This window comes from Oncorhynchus mykiss, chromosome 16, assembly GCF_057628025.1.
Source record: "Oncorhynchus mykiss isolate SJ-2025 chromosome 16, ASM5762802v1, whole genome shotgun sequence".
Lineage (NCBI taxonomy): Eukaryota > Metazoa > Chordata > Actinopteri > Salmoniformes > Salmonidae > Oncorhynchus > Oncorhynchus mykiss.
The window spans coordinates 76006010-76022979 of NC_143037.1; the positions used below are offsets into that span (position 1 = coordinate 76006010).

Consider the following 16970-nt stretch of genomic DNA (forward strand, 5'->3'; position numbering starts at 1 on the left):
TGTGTGCGTCTGTCTGTGTGTGTGCGTGTGTGTGTGTGTGTGTGTGTGTGTGTGTGCGGCTGTCTTTGTGTGTGTGTGTGCGGCTGTCTGTGTGTGTGTGTGTGTGCGTGTGCGCCTGTCTTTGTGTGCATGTGAGCCCCTTTATAATTAACATTTTTCCAAGCAGAATCAATTCGTCTACCTTTGATTAAAACATTCAGATAAACCTCTTGATATTTCTGCTTCCAAAGAGACCTGAAATAGAATTGGAATCATTCATTCTTATCTTTGTAGAAAATGGGAATGTTTCTCTTTCAGATGATGTAGGAAAGTAGAGTTGGCTACTAGCTGGTAACCCTGGGTTACAGCCTGACCCCTGGCTGATTAACTGGTAACCCTGGGTTACAGCCTGACCCCTGGCTGATTAACTGGTAACCCTGGGTTACAGCCTGACCCCTGGCTGATTAACTGGTAACCCTGAGTTACAGCCTGACCCCTGGCTGATTAACTGGTAACCCTGGGTTACAGCCTGACCCCTGGCTGATTAACTGGTAACCCTGGGTTACAGCCTGACCCCTGGCTGATTAACTGGTAACCCTGGGTTACAGCCTGACCCCTGGCTGATTAACTGGTAACCCTGGGTTACAGCCTGACCCCTGGCTGATTAACTGGTAACCCTGGGTTACAGCCTGACCCCTGGTCTACCCTGGTCTGTGTTACATCCTGACCCCTGGTCTACCTGGTCTGTGTTACATCCTGACCCCTGGTCTACCTGGTCTGTGTTACATCCTGACCCCCTGGTCTAACCTGGTCTGTGTTACATCCTGACCCCTGGTCTAACCTGGTCTGTGTTACATCCTGACCCCTGGTCTACCCTGGTCTGTGTTACATCCTGACCCCTGGTCTACCTGGTCTGTGTTACATCCTGACCCCTGGTCTACCTGGTCTGTGTTACATCCTGACCCCTGGTCTACCCTGGTCTGTGTTACATCCTGACCCCTGGTCTACCCTGGTCTGTGTTACATCCTGACCCCCTGGTCTGTGTTACATCCTGACCCCTGGTCTGTGTTACCTGGTCTACCCTGGTCTGTGTTACATCCTGACCCCTGGTCTACCTAGTCTGTGTTACATCCTGACCCCTGGTCTACCTGGTCTGTGTTACATCCTGACCCCTGGTCTACCCTGGTCTGTGTTACATCCTGACCCCTGGTCTACCTGGTCTGTGTTACATCCTGACCCCTGGTCTACCCTGGTCTGTGTTACATCTTGACCCCTGGTCTGTGTTACATCCTGACCCCTGGTCTGTGTTACATCCTGACCCCTGGTCTGTGTTACATCCTGACCCCTGGTCTGTGTTACATTCTGACCCCTGGTCTACCCTGGTCTGTGTGACATCCTGACCCCCTGGTCTACCTGGTCTGTGTTACATCCTGACCCCTGGTCTACCTGGTCTGTGTTACATTCTGACCCCTGGTCTACCCTGGTCTGTGTTACATCCTGACCCCCTGGTCTACCTGGTCTGTGTTACATCCTGACCCCTGGTCTGTGTTACATCCTGACCCCTGGTCAGTGTTACATCCTGACCCCTGGTCTGTGTTACATCCTGACCCCCTGGTCTGTGTTACATCCTGACCCCCTGGTCTGTGTTACATCCTGATCCCCTGGTCTGTGTTACATCCTGACCCCTGGTCTGTGTTACATGCTGAACCCTGGTCTACCTGGTCTGTGTTACATCCTGACCTCCTGGTCTACCTGGTCTGTGTTACATCCTGACCCCTGGTCTACCTGGTCTGTGTTACATCCTGACCCCTGGTCTACCTGGTCTGTGTTACATCCTGACCTCCTGGTCTACCTGGTCTGTGTTACATCCTGACCTCCTGGTCTACCTGGTCTGTGTTACATCCTGACCTCCTGGTCTACCTGGTCTGTGTTACATCCTGACCCCTGGTCTGTGTTACATCCTGACCCCTGGTCTGTGTTACATCCTGACCCCTGGTCTACCTGGTCGGTGTTACATCCTGACCCCTGGTCTACCTGGTCTGTGTTACATCCTGACCCCTGGTCTGTGTTACATCCTGACCCCTGGTCTGTGTTACATCCTGACCCCCTGGTCTGTGTTACATCCTGACCCCTGGTCTACCTGGTCGGTGTTACATCCTGACCCCTGGTCTAACCTGGTCTGTGTTACATCTTGACCCCTGGTCTGTGTTACATCCTGACCACTGGTCTAACCTGGTCTGTGTTACATCCTGACCCCTGGTCTAACCTGGTCTGTGTTACATCCTGACCCCTGGTCTAACCTGGTCTGTGTTACATCTTGACCCCTGGTCTGTGTTACATCCTGACCCCTGGTCTGTGTTGCATCCTGACCCCCTGGTCTACCTGGTCTGTGTTACATCCTGACCCCCTGGTCTGTGTTACATCCTGACCCCCTGGTCTGTGTTACATCCTGACCCCTGGTCTGTGTTGCATCCTGACCCCCTGGTCTACCTGGTCTGTGTTACATCCTGACCCCCTGGTCTGTGTTACATCCTGACCCCCTGGTCTGTGTTACATCCTGACCCCCTGGTCTGTGTTACATCCTGACCCCTGGTCTGTGTTACATCTTGACCCCCTGGTCTGTGTTACATCCTGACCCCCTGGTCTGTGTTACATCCTGACCCCCTGCTCTACCTGGTCTGGTCCCCATTCACACACAATACACCGGAGTTGCGTCGGCCGAGGAGGCCCTGAATAGGGTCATGTCATTTGGCCACATTGAGAAATGAGAGGAAGGGGGGTACAGGAGTGTGTGTGTGTGAGAGAGAGAGGGGTTCACACACATCCCTCAACTTGTGCGGTAACTAAAGTAGTGCACTTTGTAGGGAATAGTGTTCCATAGGACTCTGGTCTAAAGTAGTGCACTTTGTAGGGAATAGTGTTCCATAGGACTCTGGTCTAAAGTAGTGCACTATGTAGGGAATAGTGTTCCATAGGACTCTGGTCTAAAGTAGTGCACTATGTAGGGAATAGGGTTCCATAGGACTCTGGTCTAAAGTAGTGCACTATGTAGGGAATAGTGTTCCATAGGACTCTGGTCTAAAGTAGTGCACTATGTAGGGAATAGGGTTCCATAGGACTCTGGTCTAAAGTAGTGCACTATGTTGGGAATAGTGTTCCATAGGGCTCTGGTCTAAAGTAGTGCACTATGTAGGGAATAGGGTTCCATAGGACTCTGGTCTAAAGTAGTGCACTATGTTGGGAATAGTGTTCCATAGGGCTCTGGTCTAAAGTAGTGCACTATGTTGGGAATAGGGTTCCATAGGACTCTGGTCTAAAGTAGTGCACTATGTTGGGAATAGTGTTCCATATGACTCTGGTCTAAAGTAGTGCACTATGTAGGGAATAGGGTTCCATAGGACTCTGGTCTAAAGTAGTGCACTATGTTGGGAATAGTGTTCCATATGACTCTGGTCTAAAGTAGTGCACTATGTAGGGAATAGGGTTCCATAGGACTCTGGTCTAAAGTAGTGCACTATGTTGGGAATAGTGTTCCATAGGACTCTGGTCTAAAGTAGTGCACTATGTTGGGAATAGTGTTCCATAGGACTCTGGTCTAAAGTAGTGCACTATGTTGGGAATAGGGTTCCATAGGACTCTGGTCTAAAGTAGTGCACTATATAGGGAATAGTGTTCCATAGGACTCTGGTCTAAAGTAGTGCACTATGTTGGGAATAGTGTTCTATAGGACTCTGGTCTAAAGTAGTGCACTATGTAGGGAATAGGGTTCCATAGGACTCTGGTCTAAAGTAGTGCACTATGTTGGGAATAGTGTTCCATAGGGCTCTGGTCTAAAGTAGTGCACTATGTAGGGAATAGGGTTCCATAGGACTCTGGTCTAAAGTAGTGCACTATGTTGGGAATAGTGTTCCATATGACTCTGGTCTAAAGTAGTGCACTATGTAGGGAATAGGGTTCCATAGGACTCTGGTCTAAAGTAGTGCACTATGTTGGGAATAGTGTTCCATATGACTCTGGTCTAAAGTAGTGCACTATGTAGGGAATAGGGTTCCATAGGACTCTGGTCTAAAGTAGTGCACTATGTTGGGAATAGTGTTCCATAGGACTCTGGTCTAAAGTAGTGCACTATGTTGGGAATAGTGTTCCATAGGACTCTGGTCTAAAGTAGTGCACTATGTTGGGAATAGGGTTCCATAGGACTCTGGTCTAAAGTAGTGCACTATATAGGGAATAGTGTTCCATAGGACTCTGGTCTAAAGTAGTGCACTATGTTGGGAATAGTGTTCTATAGGACTCTGGTCTAAAGTAGTGCACTATATAGGGAATAGTGTTCCATAGGACTCTGGTCTAAAGTAGTGCACTATGTAGGGAATAGGGTTCCATAGGACTCTGGTCTAAAGTAGTGCACTATGTTGGGAATAGTGTTCCATAGGACTCTGGTCTAAAGTAGTGTACTATATAGGGAATAGGGTTCCATAGGACTCTGGTCTAAAGTAGTGCACTATATAGGGAATAGTGTTCTATAGGGCTCTGGTCTAAAGTAGTGCACTATATAGGGAATAGTGTTCTATAGGGCTCTGGTCTAAAGTAGTGTACTATATAGGGAATAGGGTTCCATAGGACTCTGGTCTAAAGTAGTGCACTATGTTGGGAATAGTGTTCCATAGGACTCTGGTCTAAAGTAGTGCACTATGTAGGGAATAGGGTTCTATAGGACTCTGGTCTAAAGTAGTGCACTATGTTGGGAATAGTGTTCCATAGGACTCTGGTCTAAAGTAGTGCACTATGTTGGGAATAGGGTTCCATAGGACTCTGGTCTAAAGTAGTGCACTATATAGGGAATAGTGTTCCATAGGACTCTGGTCTAAAGTAGTGCACTATGTAGGGAATAGGGTTCCATAGGACTCTGGTCTAAAGTAGTGCACTATGTTGGGAATAGTGTTCCATAGGACTCTGGTCTAAAGTAGTGCACTATGTTGGGAATAGGGTTCCATAGGACTCTGGTCTAAAGTAGTGCACTATATAGGGAATAGGGTTCTATAGGACTCTGGTCTAAAGTAGTGCACTATGTAGGGAATAGTGTTCCATAGGACTCTGGTCTAAAGTAGTGCACTATGTAGGGAATAGGGTGCCATAGGACTCTGGTCTAAAGTAGTGCACTATATAGGGAATAGGGTTCTATAGGACTCTGGTCTAAAGTAGTGCACTATGTAGGGAATAGTGTTCCATAGGACTCTGGTCTAAAGTAGTGCACTATGTAGGGAATAGGGTGCTCTTTGGGACCGGACCCTTGTCCTGCATCCAACAAACGACTTAATCCTATTACTCACATTCCAATTGAATCTGACTGGAGGAAAGAGGCTTTTCAGAGGGCTAACTCCTCCTATATAATACACTGAGACTGCTGCTAACTCCTCCTATATAATACACTGAGACTGATGCTAACAGCTCCTATATAATACACTGAGACTGCTGCTAACAGCTCCTATATAATACACTGAGACTGCTGCTGACAGCTCCTATATAATACACTGAGACTGATGCTAACAGCTCCTATATAATACACTGAGACTGCTGCTAACAGCTCCTATATAATATACTGAGACTGATGCTAACTCCTATATAATACACTGAGACTGCTGCTAACAGCTCCTATATAATACACTGAGACTGCTGCTAACAGCTCCTATATAATATACTGAGACTGCTGCTAACAGCTCCTATATAATACACTGAGACTGATGCTAACAGCTCCTATATAATACACTGAGACTGCTGCTAACAGCTCCTATATAATACACTGAGACTGCTGCTAACTCCACCTATATAATATACTGAGACTGCTGCTAACAGCTCCTATATAATACACTGAGACTGATGCTAACTCCTCCTATATAATATACTGAGACTGCTGCTAACAGCTCCTATATAATACACTGAGACTGCTGCTAACAGCTCCTATATAATACACTGAGACTGCTGCTAACAGCTCCTATATAATACACTGAGACTGCTGCTAACTCCTCCTATATAATACACTGAGACTGATGCTAACTCCTATATAATATACTGAGACTGCTGCTAACAGCTCCTATATAATACACTGAGACTGATGCTAACAGCTCCTATATAATACACTGAGACTGATGCTAACTCCTCCTATATAATATACTGAGACTGCTGCTAACTCCTCCTATATAATATACTGAGACTGCTGCTAACAGCTCCTATATAATACACTGAGACTGATGCTAACTCCTCCTATATAATACACTGAGACTGCTGCTAACAGCTCCTATATAATACACTGAGACTGCTGCTAAATCCTCCTATATAATACACTGAGACTGATGCTAACAGCTCCTATATAATACACTGAGACTGATGCTAACAGCTCCTATATGATACACTGAGACTGATGCTAACTCCTCCTATATAATATACTGAGACTGCTGCTAACAGCTCCTATATAATACACTGAGACTGATGCTAACAGCTCCTATATAATACACTGAGACTGATGCTAACTCCTCCTATATAATATACTGAGACTGATGCTAACTCCTCCTATATAATATACTGAGACTGCTGCTAACAGCTCCTATATAATACACTGAGACTGCTGCTAACAGCTCCTATATAATACACTGAGACTGATGCTAACAGCTCCTATATAATACACTGAGACTGATGCTAACAGCTCCTATATAATACACTGAGACTGCTGCTAACAGCTCCTATATAATATACTGAGACTGATGCTAACTCCACCTATATAATATACTGAGACTGATGCTAACTCCTCCTATATAATACACTGAGACTGCTGCTAACAGCTCCTATATAATACACTGAGACTGCTGCTAACAGCTCCTATATAATACACTGAGACTGCTGCTAACTCCTCCTATATAATACACTGAGACTGCTGCTAACAGCTCCTATATAATACACTGAGACTGATGCTAACTCCTCCTATATAATACACTGAGACTGATGCTAACAGCTCCTATATAATACACTGAGACTGATGCTAACTCCTCCTATATAATACACTGAGACTGCTGCTAACAGCTCCCATATAATATACTGAGACTGCTGCTAACAGCTCCTATATAATACACTGAGACTGATGCTAACAGCTCCTATATAATACACTGAGACTGATGCTAACTCCTCCTATATAATACACTGAGACTGCTGCTAACAGCTCCTATATAATACACTGAGACTGATGCTAACTCCTCCTATATAATACACTGAGACTGATGCTAACAGCTCCTATATAATACACTGAGACTGATGCTAACTCCTCCTATATAATATACTGAGACTGATGCTAACAGCTCCTATATAATACACTGAGACTGATGCTAACTCCTCCTATATAATACACTGAGACTGATGCTAACTCCTCCTATATAATAACTAACCTAACTCTCTGCTGCAGCAGTCTAACACTGGGACCCCCCCACCCCCAAACACGGCCCTGTGCCCCCCGGTGACAATGTTTTGTTTTCTGTCCTTTCACTACACCGCTGATTCAAATAAAATTAAAAAAAACATTGTCAAGCTTTGATTATTTGAGTCAGCTGTGTAGCTTAAGGACAAATAAACAGAACAGAACAGATTAGGGTTGGCACACCCTAGTCTGTCTAAGCTGCTGCTGGATGTGAATACAATACTTGAAGTCTCTGTCTGCCTATCTGTGTATCTGTCTCTGTCTGCCTGTCTGTGTATGTGTTTTTCACCCTGTCGGCCTGTCTATCATCCTCTTAACTGTCTCTCTCTCTCTGTGTTTCAGATTGTGTATATATGGAGAGCCGCAGGCCCAACACTCCCTACTTCATATGTAGCATTCAGGATTTTAAACTGGTGAGTACTAGCCTTTTCCTTTTTAATGAACTTTTATTTAACTAAGCAAGTCAGTTATGAACACATTCTTATTTTACAATGACGTCCTAGCCCGGCCAAATCCCCGCCGTAACCCGGACGACGCTGGGCCAATTGTGCGCCACCCTATGGGATTCCAGATTACGGCCGGCTTCGATACAGCCCGTGATCGAACCAGGGTGTCTGTAGTGAAGCCTCGAGCACTGAGATGCAGTGCCTTAGACCGCTGCACCACTTGGGGTTATTCTGTCCTAAAGCATGAAACACACTGAGATGGTAGTTGGTATCAGGCGTACCGGTTTGTGTCAAGAACTACACTGCTGCTGGGTTTTTCACACTCAAATCAAATCAAATCAAATTTTATTTGTCACATACACATGGTTAGCAGATGTTAATGCGAGTGTAGCGAAATGCGAAATGCTTCAACAGTTTCCTGTGTGTATCAACAATGGTCCACCACCCAAAGGACATCCAGCCAACTTGACACAACTGTGGAAAGCGTTGGAGTCAACATGGGCCAGCATCCCTGTGGAATGCTTTCAACACCTTGTAGAGTCCATGCCCCAACGAATTGAGGCTGTTCTGAGGGCAAAAGGGGATGAAACTCAATTAGAGGTCGACCGTTTATGATTTTTCATCACCGATACTGATTATTGGAGGACCAAAAAAGCTGATACCAATTAATTGGCCAATTTTTATATAATAATGACAATTACAACAATGCTGAATGAACAATGAACACTTTTATTTTAACTTGATATAATACATAAAATATATTTAGTCTCAAATAAATAATGAAACATGTTCAATTTGGTTTAAAGAAAGCAACAACAACGTGTTGGGAGAAGAAAGTAAAAGTGCAATATGTGCCATGTAAGAAAGCTAACGTTTTCAGTTCCTTGCTCAGAACATGAGAACATATGAAAGCTGGTGGATCCTTTTAACATGAGTCTTCAATATTCCCAGGCAAACTGCTGCATATACCCTGACTCTGCTTGCACAGAACGCAAGAGAAGTGACACAATTTCCCTAGTTAATATTGCCTGCTAACATGAATTTATTTTAACTAAATATGCAGGTAAAAAAATATATTCTTCTGTGTATTGATTTTAAGAAAGGCAATTGATATTTATGGTTTGGTACATTTGTGAAACGATTATGCTTTTTTCGCGAATGTGCTTTTGTTAAATCACCCGTTTGGCGAAGTTGAAGTAGGCTGAGATTCGATGATAAATTAACAGGCACCGCATCGATTATATGCAACGCAGGACAAGCTAGTTAACCTAGTAATATCAACCATGTGTCGTTAACTAGTGATTATGTGAAGATTGATTGTTTAATGCTAGCTAGCAACTTACCTTGGCTCCTTGCAGCCACAAAGTCATTTTGACGCTGCACTCGCGTAACAGGTGGTCAGCCTGCCACGCAGTCTCCTCGTGGATTGCGACGTAATCGGCCATAATCGGCGTCCAAAATGCCAAAATGACCTATTTGTTATGAAAACTTGAAATCGTCCCTAATTAATCGGCCAAGCCGATGAATCGGTCGACCTCTAAACTCAATATTAGGAAGGAGTGTTCTTGACATCTGGCATACTCAGTGCAATTTGCAGACCGCCACGGTTTTCCTCTGTTGTTACATATGGACGGCAGACGGAACGCATGTGGATGGAGAAGGCCATCTCTCATTGTGTGAAGTGTGTTAAATGGAATTGAACAGGGATCAATTGACCCCGTCAAAATCAATAAGAACTGTTCATACTGTTGATTAGAACTGCTGCTAAGAGATCTACTCATTGGTGGAGAAACCGATGACCTCATCAGTTCTGTCCGATGACCTCATCACTACTGTCTGATCAACAAGAACTGTTGATAACTGTTAGATGTCTAACACTTTCCTCGTGTTTTTTTTCCTTCTAATTCTATCCTATTATATATTTCAGTTTATTTGGTATTTTAGCCCGATTTTCTCTATAATGTTGTGGTGTTTTTTTTTCACGTCACAGTAGGTGCTGTGTAGAGGAAACAGACAGGAGAACTCCTAGAGTTAATTTAGTGTAAAGGAGAATAGTGACGGTGTAATGTCAATTTTTTATTTGATTAGTGACGTTTCTTTCTCAGTTGTGTCGACAATGTGTGCGTCTGTGTGAGAAGCAGGCTTTCCTATAAAAACACAGGATACATACAGTGGATTTGGAAAGTATTCAGACCCCTTCCCTTTTGTTACGTTACAGCCTTATTCTAAAATGGATTAAATAAATAAAAAAATCCTCATCAATCTATACACAATACCCCATAATGACAAAGCAAAAACAGGTTTTTAGAAATGTTTGCGAATTTATATATATATATATACAATTTTTAAAAAGTATTCAGACCCTTGGCTGAAGATGTTGATGTTTCTACAACTTGATTTGGAGACCACCTGTGGTAAATTCAAAAATGTTGACATGATTTGGAAAGGAACACACATGTCTATATAAGGTCCCACAGTTGACAATTCATGTCCAACCAAAAACCAAGCCATGAAGTTGAAGGAATTGTCCGTAGAGCTCCGAGACAGGATGGATTCGAGGCACAGACCTGGTGAAGGGTAGCAAAACATTTCCACAGCATTGAAGGTCCCCAAGAACACAGTGGCCTCCATCATTCTGAAATGGACGAAGTTTGGAACAACCAAGACTTCCTAGAGCTGGCCGCCTGGCCAAACTGAGCAATCGGGGAGGAGAAGGGAGAAGTTTACCAAACGGCACCTAAAGGAATCTCAGACCATGAGAACCAAGATTTAACTATTTGGGCTTTAATGCCAAGTGTCACATCTGGAGGAAACATGGCACCATCCCTACGGTGAAGCATGGTGGTGGCAGCATCATGCTGTGGGGATGTTTTTCAGCAGCAGGGACTGGGAGACTAGTCAGGATCGAGGGAAAGATGAACGGAACAAAATACAGGGAGATCCTTGATGAAAACCTGCTCCAGAGCGCTCAGCACCTCAGACTGGGGAGAAGGTTCACCTTCCAACAGAACAACAACCCTAAGCACACAGCCAAGACAACACCGGATTTGCTTCAGGACAAGTCTCTGAATGTTCTTGAGTGGCCCAGACTTGAACCCGATCGAACATCTGGTCTAACAGAAGTAGGCCTAGTCATCCAGGAGGGAGAGAACACAAGCCTCTCATCCTCGTCTCTCTCTCACTGCTAATGAACAAACTGCCATCTGCATGTGTGGAGCAACACCTACCCACTTAGTCTCATTGTGTGTTAATGAGGAGGGGATGCAGAACCAGATATTAAAGACGAGGCGAAGAGACCCGAGGCGAAGAGAGACCCGAGGCGAAGAGAGACCCGAGGCACCGTACAAGCTGTACACTTCTCTCACCTCATTCTATCTCGAACCCTTCTCCAGTGTCAATCTCTGTTAGTCCAACCGGCCAGTCAGCCCAGCAGCTGTCTGTCACACTGCAATCTCCATTAGTCCAGTCAGCCTGACACACTGCAATCTCCATTAGTCCAGCCAGCCTGACACACTGCAATCTCCATTAGTCTAGCTGCTTGACACACTGCAACCTCCATTAGTTTAGCTGCTTGACACACTGCAACCTCCATTAGTTCAGCCAGCCTGACACACTGCAATCTCCTTTAGTCCAGCCAGCCTGACACACTGCAACCTCCATTAGTCCAGCCAGCCCAGCAGGTGCTTGACACACTGCAGTCTCCATTAGTCCAGCCAGCCTGACACACTGCAACCTCCATTAGTCCAGCCAGCCCAGCAGGTGCTTGACACACTGCAGTCTCCATTAGTCCAGCCAGCCTGACACACTGCAACCTCCATTAGTCCAGCCAACCTGACACACTGCAACCTCCATTAGTCCAGCCAACCCTGCTAAAAGCAACAGGCCATAAAGCTAAGCTATTATACACGCCCTCGCTGCCATTTGGCATTTAAATGCCATCCTTCAGCAGCAGCAGCAGCAGCGCCCAGATAATTAGTGCAGCAAGGCTGAAGCCAGCAGTTGATAACATGGCTTTCCAGCAGTGTTTACCAATGTGATACTTCGTTAGTTCCTGTCTCAGTCTGACCATGAACTAGAGCAGGGTCCCTTCAGACTCCTCCTCCTCCGACATTATCCCCTGTTCACCTTTTTTAAATACCAGATAGGCCTTGTAGAGAAAAAGAGACGGGCAGAGGGAGCGAGAGCATTCTCTGAAGTGATGGACATGGGGAAGGATGAGAATACATGATACAACTATATAGATATTACCTTTAGATGAGAATACACGATAAAACTATATAGATATTACCTTTAGATGAGAATACCTGATACAACTATATAGATATTACCTTTAGATGAGAATACATGATACAACTATAGAGATATTACCTTTTAGATGGGAATATATGATAAAACTATAGAGATATTCATTTTAGATGAGAATACATGATGAAACTAGAGATATTAACGTTAGATTTGGAGGGCATTGCAGTGATCAATAAATGCACCAATAAATGGACCAAGGTTCAATTCCTTTACGTGGCTACAGTGTTAGTCCTCCTGACTGACTGCTCCTTGTTAGTCCTCCTGACTGACTGCTCCTTGTTAGTCCTCCTGACTGACTGCTCCTTGTTAGTCCTCCTGACTGACTGCTCCTTGTTAGTCCTCCTGACTGACTGCTCTTTGTTAGTCCTCCTGACTGACTGCTCTTTGTTAGTCCTCCTGACTGACTGCTCTTTGTTAGTCCTCCTGACTGACTGCTCTTTGTTAGTCCTCCTGACTGACTGCTCCTTGTTAGTCCTCCTGACTGACCGCTCTTTGTTAGTCCTCCTGACTGACTGCTCCTTGTTAGTCCTCCTGACTGACTGCTCCTTGTTAGTCCTCCTGACTGACTGCTCCTTGTTAGTCCTCCTGACTGACTGCTCCTTGTTAGTCCTCCTGACTGACTGCTCCTTGTTAGTCCTCCTGACTGACTGCTCCTTGTTAGTCCTCCTGACTGACTGCTCCTTGTTAGTCCTCCTGACTGACTGCTCCTTGTTAGTCCTGACTGACTGACTGCTCCTTGTTAGTCCTGACTGACTGACTGCTCCTTGTTAGTCCTCCTGACTGACTGCTCCTTGTTAGTCCTCCTGACTGACTGCTCCTTGTTAGTCCTCCTGACTGACTGCTCCTTGTTAGTCCTCCTGACTGACTGCTCCTTGTTAGACCTCCTGACTGACTGCTCCTTGTTAGTCCTCCTGACTGACTGCTCCTTGTTAGACCTCCTGACTGACTGCTCCTTGTTAGACCTCCTGACTGACTGCTCCTTGTTAGTCCTCCTGACTGACCGCTCCTTGTTAGACCTCCTGACTGACTGCTCCTTGTTAGTCCTCCTGACTGACTGCTCCTTGTTAGACCTCCTGACTGACTGCTCCTTGTTAGTTCTTCTGACTGACCGCTCCTTGTTAGACCTCCTGACTGACTGCTCCTTGTTAGTCCTCCTGACTGACCGCTCCTTGTTAGACCTCCTGACTGACTGCTCCTTGTTAGTCCTCCTGACTGACCGCTCCTTGTTAGACCTCCTGACTGACTGCTCCTTGTAAAGGTAACTTACAGTATTAGTCCTCCTGACTGCTCCTTGTAAAGGTAACTTACAGTATTAGTCCTCCTGACTGCTCCTTGTAAAGGAAACACCAACATGAAGAGTCTTAATAGGGTCGTTGGGTCACCACCAGCCAGAACAGCTTCGGTGCACCTCAACATAGATTCTGGAAGTGTCTGGAACTCTATTGGAGGGATGAAACAACATTCTTCCAGGAGAAATGACATCATTTGGTGTTTTGTTGATGGTGGTGGAAAACACGGTGTCAGGCACCACTCTGGATTCTCCCATAAGAGTTCAGTTGGGTTGAGATCTGGTGACTGAGGCGGGCCATGGCGTGCGGTTTACATCGTTTTCATGGCCGCTCGGTGTGTGGATTTGCCGTGTGGATTTGTGGCGTTGTCATCCTATGGGGACTGTAAGACCCTGTTAGAGGTACACGCTGAACACATTCCTCAAACCTCAGAACAATCCCTTCAGTGTCATCCTCTCTCTCTGACCCTCCTCCCACGTTCCCCCCCCCCCCTCCCTCTGTGAGGGGTTTGGAGAGTTAATTTACACCATGTGTTGTTTAATAGAGGGAGGGAGAGAGAGCGCCTTGTGTGAACCTGACACCACTATAAATCTACAAGTTTTTTTATTTCTTTATTGGCATGTCACACTCTGGACAAGCTGGAAATTACACTGCTGCTTCACTCCATCTATGTCTCTGTCTCTCTGTCTCTCTCTCTCTCTGTCTCTCTTCCTCTCTCTCTCTATCTTTCTGTCTCTTTCTCTCTCTGTCTCTTTTTCTCTCTCTGCTCTTTCTCTCTCTCTCTCTCTCTCTCTGTCTCTTTCTTTCTCTCTCTGCTCTTTCACGCTCTCTGTCTCTGTCTCTTTCTCTCTCTCTCTGCTCTTTCTCTCTCTCTGTCCCTGTCTCTCTCTCTCTGTCCCTGTCTCTCTCTCTCTGTCCCTGTCTCTCTCTCTCTGGATCTCTCTCTCTCTGTATCTCTCTCCCTCTGTCTCTCTCTCTCTCTGTCTCTCTCTCTCTGTATCTCTCTCTCTGTATCTCTCTCTCTCTCTCTCTGTATCTCTCTCTCCCTCTCTCTGTATCTCTCTTTTTCTCTGTCTCTCTCTTTCTCTTTGTCTCTTTCTCTCTCTTTGTCTCTTTCTCTCTCTCTCTTTTTTCAAAGGGCTTTATTGACATGGGAAACATATGTTTACATTGTCAAGCAAGTTGAATAGATACTAAACCAATGTGAAATAAACAATTAAAAATGAACAGTAAACATGACACTCTCAAAGTTTCAGAGGAATAGAGGCGTTCCAAATGTCATATTATGTCAATGTGCTGGGTTGTAAAGATGTGCAAATAGTTCAAGTACAAAAGGGAAATAAATAAACATAGACATGAGTTGTATTTACAGTGGTGTTTGTGCTTCACTGGTTGCCCTTTTCTCGTGGCAACAGGTCACAAATCTTGCTGCTGTGACGGCACACTGTGGTATTTCACCCAGTAGGTATGTGAGTTTACGGTTTGTCTGACTGAGCTAGCCTACTTCAATGCCTCCCTACCCGTTTAATTAGTGTGCTAACACAGGATTCTCCTTTTAGCCATGGTTAGAGTATAGAGAGAGGAGAGGAGACCTGGTCATTGTAATGAACCCACTCATTATCCTGGTACACTGGCTGCCTCTGCCACACTAATTAATACTACAGACATAAACAACAGGACCTAGTCAACACGACAGACATAAACAACATGACCTAGTCACTACTACAGACATAAACAACATGACCTAGTCACTACTACAGACATAAACAACGGGACCTAGTCACTACTACAGGCATAAACAACAGGACCTAGTCACTACTACAGACATAAACAACAGGACCTAGTCAACACGACAGACATAAACAACATGACCTAGTCACTACTACAGACATAAACAACAGGACCTAGTCACTACTACAGACATAAACAACAGGACCTAGTCACTACTACAGACATAAACAACAGGACCTAGTCACTACTACAGACATAAACAACAGGACCTAGTCACTACTACAGACATAAACAACAGGACCTAGTCACTACTACAGACATAAACAGAGCAACATGACCTGCTAGTCTTTTCTCTTCTGCAAAACAGAAGAGCTGAGAGAGAAAAATGATCTGTGTGTTTTCCTCTCTTTTAAAGATAAAACGTTGTGTGTGCTTGACGCGGGAGACTGCTGAGCGTTGCGTCTCTGTGTGTTAAGACATCAGATGAGTGTTCAGCTTGTGTATTCATATAATGTCTTCATGTAGCTCAGTCTAATATATCTACAGCTGTACAGTCGTGGCCAAACGTTTTGAGAATGACACAAATATACATTTTCACAAAGTCTGCTGCCTCAGTTTGTGTGATGGCAATTTGCATATACTCAGAATGTTATGAAGAGTGATCAGATGAATTGCAAATTCCCTCTTTGCCATGCAAATTAACTGAATCCCCCAAAAACATTTCCACTGCATTTCAGCCTTGCCACAAAAGGACCAGCTGACATCATTTCAGTGATTCTCTCGTTAACACAGGTGTGAGTGTTGACGAGGACAAGGCTGGAGATCACTCTGTCTTGCTGATTGAGTTCGAATAACAGACTGGAAGCTTCAAAAGGAGGGCGGTGCTTGGAATCATTGTTCTTCCTCTGTCAACCATGGTTACCTGCAAGGAAACACATGCCGTCATCATTGCTTTGCACAAAAAGGGCTTCACAGGCAAGGATATTGCTGCCAGTAAGATTGCACCTAAATCAACCATTTAACAGGTCATCAAGAACTTCAAGGAGAGTGGTTCAATTGTTGTGAAGAAGGCATCAGGGCACCCAAGAAAGTCCAGCAAGCGCCAGGGCACCACCAGTACAGAGCTTGCTCAGGCATAGCAGCAGGCATGTAGTTGTAAATGAGAACTTGTTCTCAACTAGCCTACCTGGTTAAATAAAGGTAAAATAAAAAAAAAGTGAGTGCATCTGTACGCACAGTGAGGCGAAGACTTTTGGAGGATGGCCTGGTGTCAAGAAGGGCAGCAAAGAAGAAACTTCTCTCCAGGAAAAACATCAGGGACAGACTGATATTCTGCAAAAGGTACAGGGATCGGACTGCTGAGGACTGGGGTAAAGACATTTTCTCTGATGAATCCCCTTTCCGATTGAAAAAAGAAAAATTGTCCAGAGAAGGCAAGGTGAGCGTTATCATCAGTCCTGTGTCATGCCAACAGTAAAGCATCCTGAGACCGTTCATGTGTGGGGTTGCTTCTCAGCCAAGGGAGTGGGCTCACTCACAATTTTGCCCAAGAACACAGCCATGAATATAGAATGGTACCAACCCATCCTCCGAGAGCAACTTCTCCCAACCATCCAGGAACAGTTTGGTGACGAACAATGCCTTTTCCAGCATGATGGAGCACCTTGCCATAAGGCAAAAGTGATATCTAAGTGGCTCGGGGAACAAAACATCGATATTTTGGGTCCATGGCCAGGAAACTCCCCAGACCTTAATCCC

At 45.0% G+C, this 16970-nt stretch overlaps 1 protein-coding gene across 14 annotated transcripts in view; it reads left to right on the top strand.

Annotated features, from left to right (window-relative positions):
• Nucleotides 1-16970, top strand: part of LOC110491178 (arginine-glutamic acid dipeptide repeats protein) — a 323796-nt gene that overhangs the window by 156772 nt on the left and 150054 nt on the right. For all 14 annotated transcript variants that reach the window (XM_036947767.2, XM_090203963.1, XM_090203965.1 and 11 more), the window contains one exon: nt 7784-7854. In XM_036947767.2, the coding sequence (XP_036803662.2) occupies nt 7784-7854 (71 nt within the window). The remainder of the gene's footprint in view (nt 1-7783; nt 7855-16970) is intronic.